The 8,998-nt window shown below is 50.4% G+C and overlaps 2 protein-coding genes across 2 annotated transcripts; both read left to right on the top strand.

Moving 5' to 3' along the window:
• Window positions 1-249: 249 nt before the first annotated feature.
• Window positions 250-3,223, top strand: LOC127331452 (short-chain dehydrogenase/reductase 2b). Its single transcript, XM_051357629.2, has 6 exons — window positions 250-467; window positions 770-811; window positions 898-1,144; window positions 1,232-1,309; window positions 2,318-2,503; window positions 2,594-3,223. The coding sequence occupies exons 1-6, from the start codon at window positions 274-276 to the stop codon at window positions 2,972-2,974; spliced, it is 1,128 nt and encodes a 375-aa protein (XP_051213589.1). The 5' UTR covers window positions 250-273; the 3' UTR covers window positions 2,975-3,223.
• A 112-nt stretch (window positions 3,224-3,335) lies between these two features.
• Window positions 3,336-6,811, top strand: LOC127331453 ((+)-neomenthol dehydrogenase). The gene is made up of 5 exons (XM_051357630.2): window positions 3,336-3,637; window positions 5,280-5,526; window positions 5,623-5,700; window positions 5,844-6,029; window positions 6,143-6,811. Exons 1-5 carry the CDS (start codon window positions 3,576-3,578, stop codon window positions 6,521-6,523), a joined length of 954 nt encoding a protein of 317 aa, XP_051213590.1. The 5' UTR covers window positions 3,336-3,575; the 3' UTR covers window positions 6,524-6,811.
• The last annotated feature ends 2,187 nt before the right edge of the window (window positions 6,812-8,998 follow it).

Raw genomic sequence — 8,998 nt, 5'->3', positions numbered from 1 at the left:
ATAGCATTTTTTAGGTCATAGCTTCAGATATAGCTTGTGGGTATAAAATCTTTGCGCCTGCAAAAAAGGGAAAAAGGAAGCCTGCTTGACAGGCCGCAAATGGGCTATTTCTGCACCAAAATATGCAGTTGGGGTCAAACTGATTATGGCATGGGCCTAAAGCCTTTCTGGTTATCTCCCTCTCTTTCGGCACCTTCATTTTCCCTACTGGCCGAGCAGCCCGGTGTTTCCTCAAAAGGAAAAAAAAGAGCCGGTCGACGTTGACCCATCCAGATGAGACATCACGTCGTCGCCGCCGCCGCTGTCTCGTCCACGAGCGTTCGGTCCAGCTTAACTCCACTCCGCTCGCCGCTCCACCAACCACGTGCATCTTCCCGGCAGGCCACCTTCCCTGCCGCTTGCATGGAGAAGAAGCCCGCATCCTCAGTGGCCGCCGCAGCGGCGTCGCCGGCATCATCTGTGCACAGGTCGCGCCCCTTCTCTTCCTCCGTTGGTGTGCGCATTCTTTTCACTTTTACCTGCAGTATGGGTGGGTAGCAAACTGGCAATGCATACATGTTTGTCAGGAAGTTATACTGAATTTTGCGGATTCAAATGATTCGGCCATTCCAAGTATTTCTCATTGGAGAAAATGCACACAGAGGGTTTGTATTCTTCTTAATAAGCCCCACTTAACACCAGCACCACTTAGTCAGCACAATTGAAATCATATGTGTTGTTACTTTTTGAGATAACTGGCAAAACTGAACTCGCCTCCCTCATTCCACAGGCTTGAGAAAATGAGCCATGACCATGAAGCAATCCCCAAAAGGTGATGATCTGCGTCTTGTCCCAAGGTTCACATCATTTTCCACTTGATGCGAGCAAGGATGCTAATATTCTACCTGTGTAATTTAGGCTTGCCGTGGTCACTGGTGGAAACAGAGGGATTGGCCTAGAGGTGTGCCGCCAGCTTGCTCTCGAAGGTGTGACAGTCATTCTCACCGCAAGGGATGAGAAACAAGGAGAAGGTGCAGTCGAGTACCTTCGCCGTGAATCTAACCTCTCCAACATTATTTTCCACCAGCTCGATATACTAGACAGTAGTAGCCGTGCCTCACTAGCGCGGCATATCGAGAGCACATATGGGAAGCTTGACATTTTGGTAAAATGATTTGTTTCTCTTGTAGTAAATTTCTTACCGTTTGTACTTTTGTGAGATCATATAATGAAGATAGAATGGGCAATGCAGGTGAACAATGCTGGTGTTGGAGGGGTGGCAGTGGACCAGGATGGCCTCAGAGCTCTTAACATTGATCCTAAGATGTGGGTATGTAAACTTGACTTGGGGATGACTATCATCATTCCATGAATAGGGTGACTCAGAGAAGACCACCCTGTAGGTTCTTGAGTTTTCGAATCGGAATAAAACAATCGATTTCACCCCCTTCTGATTTTCATATTTTGTTAAAAGCAACTTTCTACTAATTTTCACAAGTTGTGCTTTGACTCAAACATCTTAGGGAGACAGATGGGCTGATGTGGTAAAAGAGGTTTACATGGCTTCTGGTGCGGCCAAATAACATGCTGATTTGGATCCATGCCAGCAAAGCCATTCTTCAAACTTCTTGAATGTTCGAACGGCTAGAATGGATTTATTCCTCCCTCATACGCCACTCATTATCTCATGGACATATGGGCCTGGACCCACCTCGTTGGTGATACAGTGAGGGGTTCCAGAAATGTTGAGTGCCTACAATAAAGTATATTGAGTATAAATGCTAAGCATAGGAATGCCACAAAATTGATTTGTCTTTTGCTATCTCAAAGAGGCATTGAATTGAAGTGAAATTTTGCATTGATACAACATAGCACCCTTCCCTATTCAGTAGTATGTTTTAGTGATTTTTTTTGGAACTTGTATACATATTTTTTGAAATGGGGGAACTTGTAGATTTGATTTGATTCGATTTGCACGACAGCGAGGGGCTCCAGACATGTTGATTGGCATACAATAGAGTATATTGAGTATAAATGCTAAGCATGGACATGTTGCAAAATTTATTTGTCTTTTGTTATCTCTAAAGGACACTGAATCTGAAGTGGAATTTGGCATGGATACAGAATAGCACTTTTCCCTACTTTGTAGTATGTATTAGTGATTTCTTGGAACTTGTAAACTTGTAGAGCCGCTTGACATGGAACTTGCAAATTTTGCACTAAAAGTATGCATTTGTATTTGCATTTGCACATGCATATGCCGCCCGCAGCTATGCCCAAAATAAGCATGCACTGTACAAATTTTAGTTTGCATTGCTGATACGCCTTTCTGGTTCAGTTATCGGGCGAAGCAGGCCATCTGATCCAGTCCGTGATTGTACAAACCTATGATGAGGCAGTAAAATGCCTCAACACCAACTACTATGGGCTGAAATGGACAACAGAAGCTCTCCTTCCTCTACTGAAGCGATCCACATCGGGAGCAAGGATCATCAACACCTCATCCCTTCGCTCGGAGCTGCAGGTTCATCACAGCAACCACAACTGTAACTGAAAATGAGATGGCAATTGTTGTCACCTGGCCTAACTGGAAATGTATTTTGTTGTCAACTAGAGAATGCCAAACGAGGTGCTGCGGGAGTCCCTGCGCGACGCCGACAGCTGGGACGAGGCGCGGATCGAAGCCATGCTGAGCGAGTTCCTGGAGGACATGAAGAATGAGCGGCTGGAGGAGGCTGGGTGGCCGCTGATGCTTCCAGCCTACAGCATGTCCAAGATGGTGGTGAACCTCTACACGAGGATCCTGGCGAGGCGGCACCCGGAGATGCGTGTCAACTGTGTGCACCCTGGGTTCGTCAAGACAGAGATCAACTGGAACACAGGGGTCATCCCACCGGAGGAAGGCGCCAGGGGCGCCGTCATGCTGGCGCTGGTGCCTGAGGATGGCCCCACGGGTTGCTACTTTGATCAGACGAAGATGGGGGTCGCTTGGTGATTCAGGATCGCGCGACCGGTGCCATTACGGTTAGATTTGTTCTCCACGACCACGCTGTGCAACAAGATTTTTCATTTTTGTACACCTCGTTTTGTTATTGCTGAACGGTAGTGCGCTCAGCTTGGGCAAACGGGAAAAAGCCACGATGACATACGCAGCAGTAATAAGAGGTCGTTTGGAATTCTTTATGTCTGGGATTGTGGATTTGCTGTCACTGATTTTTGAGAGAAGGCTTCTACACTGATATGATGATACTGTACCTTTTTTTTTCCTGCGCTCAACGTCTTTCTCCTTCCACGCGCCTGTTCCCGCTGAAAAGTCCAAGCAAGACTCCCTGCCCTGTTCCCTGCGTGCGGCCCGTCACCCATCCAATTCATGGCCCTTTGCGGCGCAGATCGTCGGCGGGCACTGGCGCCGGCGAGACAACCCCAGCAAGGTGTCAAGGCAAAATTCGTAAAATATTACTACTGAGAACCACCACTACAGGTTAGTGCTAATCTGGAGGGGAATCACCCACCAACCCCACACTCCCACCACACGCGGCTTTCCTCAGTTCCTCTCGATCGGGTCTCGCCGTTTCCGTTCGTCACCGGGCACTCGCATGGAGAATCCAGCGGACGGAACCTCCACCTCCGCCGGCAACGCGAAGCAGGCTTCGCACAGGTAGCAAGTTGACCCACTCCCTTATACTCTGACTGCAGTTCTAGTTGACTTTGAAGAGCACTGTAGTTTGCACGCTCTTCCTGTCGGTGCTATAGAGTAGAATGGTAGGTACCGATGGTCGCGGTTGACTACTATCAATTCCTGCTTGCAGGTTGCATCCTAGTCTATTACCTTTAATTAGCTCGCATTTCAGCAAATTTGTTGGTACTGCTCTGTATTCTTGGTTGGTTGTTCTTTTCTTTAGGGTCAAACAAGGTAGAGTAGAGGATCTCTCTACCTTATGGCATTGCATATGTTTTTTTTTGGGACAATATGTACATGGAAGGCAAGGACTGGAAAAAATAAAAACAACCCTGAAAAACTAGTGTTGAAAGTTTGTCGACCTGTGTAGAACTGTAGAACTGCGTCATGTTGTTTGGTTGATCGAGTAGTGCAAAGGTGCAGTTCTTCAGCAATCAGTCTAAGGATAGTCCTGGGTGTCCTTGTTTCATTCTCAATAGATTTCCAGAGAATGAGGCCACAGGAAGCCAAGCAGATTGCAGATTGGCCATGTCTTAGAGGAAGTGTGGCTTTGAACTTGTTGAACAAAATCAGAAATTCAACTTGACTTAGCAGTGATGTGGCTGAGGCCCATTTCTGCCCACACCCATCGACATTTTGCAATGTAAGATTATGTGATCAGTTGATTCGAGAGCAGGGCATAGGCAACAACCAGCATTAGTGGTCACGGTTTTTGCTGCAGTATTATCTCTTCTATTTAGTCTTCCTAGGAAAGCCAGACAAAGAAAGAACTTATGTTTGTTTAGAATCGGTGGCAACCAAATCCATTTCGCCGGCGGCCCTCTCATGCCATGTTCAGAAAATACTTCATAGAAGCCTGCTGTTGTCGGCTTAGAGTTGTTGTGTATCATCAGTCGGTTTGTTGGGCCTTCGTGTAGTGGATTGATTGTACTCAGGATGGCCATTAGTTCTTGGTATTGCTGTGTGCAGTTGCTAATGGAGGTTGCATCAGTAGGATATCCCATGAACCATGGTTGACCTGGGATTGAACCGAGCATAGTTAGTCAATGCATGGAAAATGAGTATAAAGTTACAAACTCTGTGACCCTGAATTGGTCCAGTGACAATGACAAAACGAAGTAATCGTAGATGTATGTGCACAACACTTAGTAGATTGTTGGACAGCCTGAATGAGTGGGAGAACAAATTTCCAAAAAGGGGAGGGGGTCTTGAGCTGTTGGTAAAAGAGGAATATTGTCTTGCATGTACCAAGTAATAAGCCAGCTGAAACAGATACCTGGGCGTCCTGGGAGTAGTTTGCAGGCCAAAGTGACACATCAATGCTTTGTTGTGTGTACTTGAGTTCCGAACACCTACTCCACCTTGATTTTTGAGTAGTGTAATTGGTTGGTGGTTCTAGCAGCTCTCTTCCATGCTTACTGCGGCCAGCAGCCCAGGTGCATACTATTGTTCCAGATTCACTGGCCAAATTACCTGTGGTTATTGTATTCTATATCAAATTTAGGGCAAACATAATTTCTTGCCCGTTTGGTTTGATTCACACCCCCTTGGTTATTTTCTACTAGTGTTTGAACTGAACTAACAAGGGTGCTAACTGCTAACATTTATGCCTGTATATCAGACTTGCAGTGGTCACTGGTGGAAACAAGGGAGTCGGCCTGGAGGTGTGCCGCCAGCTTGCTGTCAAAGGTGTAACAGTCATCCTAACAGCAAGAGACGAGAAGAGAGGGAAGGATGCCCTCGAGTCCATTCGCCGTGAGTCTGACCTCTCTAACATAGTCTTCCACCAGCTTGATGTCCAGGACGTCAACAGTGTTACCTCCTTAGCGCGATACGTCGAAAGCAGTTACGGAAAGCTTGACATTTTGGTAAAATGATAGTTATTTTTTGTTAATTAAGTGCAATTATCTTGTTACCTTTTCTATGAACATGTAGTGTAATTGAATATGGAGTGGGAAATACAGGTTAACAATGCAGCAGTTATAGGAGTTGCAGCAGACGAGGAAGGCCTGAAAGCTCTGAACATTGATGCAGAGACATGGGTATTGAATTTTTTCTTGCCTTAGCCTTTCGCTATTTATGAATTTTACGTGATCTATGGACCTACAATTTCATTTCTGTCATGCCTATGAATAGCCACTTGTGAGTAGCAGCACTGTTCAGTTTCAAATTCTTTATGATTCAGACATCTGGCAGAGCAGCCAGTCTGCTCAAAGATGTGTTCCAGAACACCTATGATGTGACAATGAATTGTCTCAACACAAATTACTATGGATGCAAACGGGTAACAGAAGCTCTCCTTCCTCTACTGAAACTTTCCACATCGGGAGGAAGGATCGTCAATGTATCCTCCCTTGCATCGGAGTTAAAGGTAAGCCATTGCCATTCTTTCCTCAAAAACCTTTAGAACTGCAAGAATCAAGAAAGAGACGTATTTACCCCATCTATATCCATGTTACCTCAAGTGTTCACTTTCTATGCCAGAGAATGCCGAGCGAGAAGCTACGGAACGACCTGAGCAACATTGAGATCTGGGATGAGGCGCGAATCGAGGCGCTGCTGAAGACCTTCGTGGAAGATGTGAAGGAGGGACGGCTGGAAGAGGCGGGTTGGCCGACGATGCTGCCTGCTTACAGCATGTCGAAGATGGTAATCAACCTCTACGCGAGGATCCTAGCGAGGCGGCACCCGGAGATGCGCGTCATCTGCGTGCGCCCCGGTTTCGTGAAGACGGACATCAACTGGAACCTTGGGACCCTGACGCCTGAACAGGGCGCCAGGGGCCCGGTCATGCTGTCCCTGCTCTCTCAAGAAGGTCCGACCGGGTGCTACTTTGATCAGACAGAGTTGGTGAATGTTTGGTAATCTGATTGCCCTCGGCTTGTCAGGAACTACGTTACGGTAAGTTTGTCTCTTCCTGACTCATGCCTAAGACCAACGGCCAGGACAAGTTCTGGTTCTTGTATTTTTGACATAAATAAAGAGTTCAGGCGCAGATAGTTACCAGATACCGCTTGACGAAAGAATAGGAGCCGATAGAATCTTAGTGTGTTCAAAGTAACACAGTTTATTAGACGTTAATCGGTATGAGTCCCAACAAATAAACAGATTGTGCTCCCCTATTATGATATCGATTAAAGGATCATTAACTTCTGCAATGTTACTGATATGGGTATGTCTAATTGAGCCTAGGGGAAGGGTAAGAAAGAAGGTGCTGGGACATGGGCTCCTGCGAGCCTCGCGGCGACGCAGGCGACCCGGGCGCCCCCGAGCTCGGCCGTGCGTCGGAGACCACCTACCACCCCAACAGCCCTAGGACTAGCCACCTCCCCCTCACTGGCGTTCCGTCGCTCCAGGAGCTCGACGCTGGCGTGCCCTCCCGGCCAGCTGCCGCGCAGGGTTTCCACTCGGCACGAATGTCGCGCGCCCTCGTCCTCAACCCGCAGTATCTTCCACCGCCATTCATGACCCCCCGGTGACTGCTTTCTCCAGTTTGCCCTCCAAAACTTCCGTACTCAGGTATGCACTCCGGTCGCCCCTGGCTCGCCGCTGTTTGTGTCGTCACCGGTGCACGTCGCGGTGCGCCATGAGTGCCGCCAACCTTTCTCCTCCTCCTCCTCCATCTTCGGCATGCTGCAGTTTTGGTTAGGCTCTGCCTTCGAGCGCCTGGTTGTTTTTGAGGTTGGTCCCAACGTGTTCCGGGTGGTCGTCACCTCCCCAGAGCTAGCCTCGTTCCTGGCTTCGCTGGACGGCCTCCGCCATGGGCAGCTGGTCGCTCTGTTCTCCGTGCTTCTTGCGTTGGATGCTCTGTTCGCCTCTGGGCCGCTCCTTGGGCCTCTGCCAACTCCCGTGACCTCTGCTTCGTCCTTCTCTGCCCCTCCTGCTACTGGGCCTGCCAAACCGCTGCCACATCCCAGATCTGGCCTGGCCTCTCTGGCTCCTCTTAGTCAACGGGAGAAAACCTTGTGCCCTAATCCGTCCACCACTCCTCCCCTAGTTTCCAGGAAAAGCCGTCGCCCACCTCTTTATCTCTCCCTCCTCTCGCCCGGTATTATGCATGCGCCTCCTGGCCCGATGCCATGGCCCGTGGCTCCCCTCTGCGCCCCTCCCCGTGACCCGCCCCCTTCTCCCTCTACCCCCGCCCGACGCCTCTCCCCAGCCCCGGTTCACCACCTGCCTCCTTCCCTCTTTGGGCTGGGCAACCTCGATCCGGCCATCTTCCCCCTTTCAGAGCTCTCGAAGCTTGTGCGGCCATGGACGCCCCCTCCCGTTTCCTAGTCTCAGGTAGCCGCCTCCCCTTGTAAGCCCTCTTCGCCACGCCCCCGAGGCACTCCACCTCCTCTTCGCCAACTCTCCCGCCGCTGCCTCTCCATAGACCACCTCGTCGCCCGGTGTCGTGACCCCGTCTGCTGTCGGCATTGTCGCCGCTCCGGCCACCGCGAGTTCTCCTGTAAGCTCCATCCTTTCTCTGTCTCCGCTCCTTCCTCCCTTATCTCCTTCTCCCTCCTCAGACCCTTACTCTCCCCTTTGCCAGATCCCTCATGGACGCCGCCGGTGATGGTGCGGACCTGGGCGTTGTGGCCACCTTGCGCTGTAGCCTGTGCTTTGCACAGGACCACCATCGCGCCATCTGCCATTTGGTCATGCTGGAGGTGGCTGCACCTGCTGTTCCTGCCTTGGTCCCTGGGGTCGATGAAAGCGAAGACGAGGAAAACCCGGAGGAGCCTCCCTTCGAGGACGAGGCTGTTGGCGGAGGGCCGGCTCAGCCGGACGTTGCTGCTGATGACTTCATCCCACTGCCCGCAGCCGATGCAGTTGATGCGGAGGATGGGGAGTTCTTCCTCCCTATCGTCGATGCTGCGGACTTCCTGGTCGCCCCCGGCCAGGATAGCGAGGCCCCTACCTCAGACGGAGCTGCATACTCTATTGATCTGCAAGAGCCTGTCCGGCCCGACCATGTCGATGTTTTCATGCCCTTCGTCGACCTCAGACATTTCGACCACATCGCCTACGCCTTCATCAACCCTACCACCATCGCCGCCATCGACGACCCGACGCCTTCATTCTCCAGGCCGCGGACCTTGGCTGCGGCCCTGACCGCGTCACCCTGTTCCCCTCGGTGGCAAGCTCCCGTGTGGCAGTTTTCGCTTCAGACCGTGACCGTGAGCACGCAGTTTCCAATGGCACCTTCCTGGGCCGGGAGGCTTCGGTTTACTTCCGGAGGCATGACGAAACTGACCAGCATTTCATCTTCGAGCACGATGCCATGGCCGCTCTCTCCATCAGCCACTTCCCCTTCGAGCATTGGCGGCGGCAGCACATCACGCATTCCTCCGGGCC

The sequence above is a fragment of the Lolium perenne genome, chromosome 2 (genome assembly GCF_019359855.2).
Source record: "Lolium perenne isolate Kyuss_39 chromosome 2, Kyuss_2.0, whole genome shotgun sequence".
NCBI classification, from domain to species: domain Eukaryota; kingdom Viridiplantae; phylum Streptophyta; class Magnoliopsida; order Poales; family Poaceae; genus Lolium; species Lolium perenne.
The sequence above is the reverse complement of the archived record's forward strand: the minus strand, read 5'-3'. Positions and strand labels throughout refer to the sequence as shown.

What these genes read in the sequence shown, in the direction of transcription:
- LOC127331452 (XM_051357629.2), top strand. Translation starts at nt 274, where the DNA reads ATGAGACATCACGTCGTCGCCGCCGCCGCTGTCTCGTCCACGAGCGTT. An exon ending in CATGAAGCAATCCCCAAAAG is followed by an intron (nt 812 to 897) that starts GTGATGATCTGC and finishes TGTGTAATTTAG; the next exon opens with GCTTGCCGTGGTCACTGGTG. An exon ending in ACATTGATCCTAAGATGTGG is followed by an intron (nt 1,310 to 2,317) that starts GTATGTAAACTT and finishes TTTCTGGTTCAG; the next exon opens with TTATCGGGCGAAGCAGGCCA.
- LOC127331453 (XM_051357630.2), top strand. Translation starts at nt 3,576, where the DNA reads ATGGAGAATCCAGCGGACGGAACCTCCACCTCCGCCGGCAACGCGAAG. An exon ending in ACGGAAAGCTTGACATTTTG is followed by an intron (nt 5,527 to 5,622) that starts GTAAAATGATAG and finishes TGGGAAATACAG; the next exon opens with GTTAACAATGCAGCAGTTAT. An exon ending in CCCTTGCATCGGAGTTAAAG is followed by an intron (nt 6,030 to 6,142) that starts GTAAGCCATTGC and finishes TTTCTATGCCAG; the next exon opens with AGAATGCCGAGCGAGAAGCT.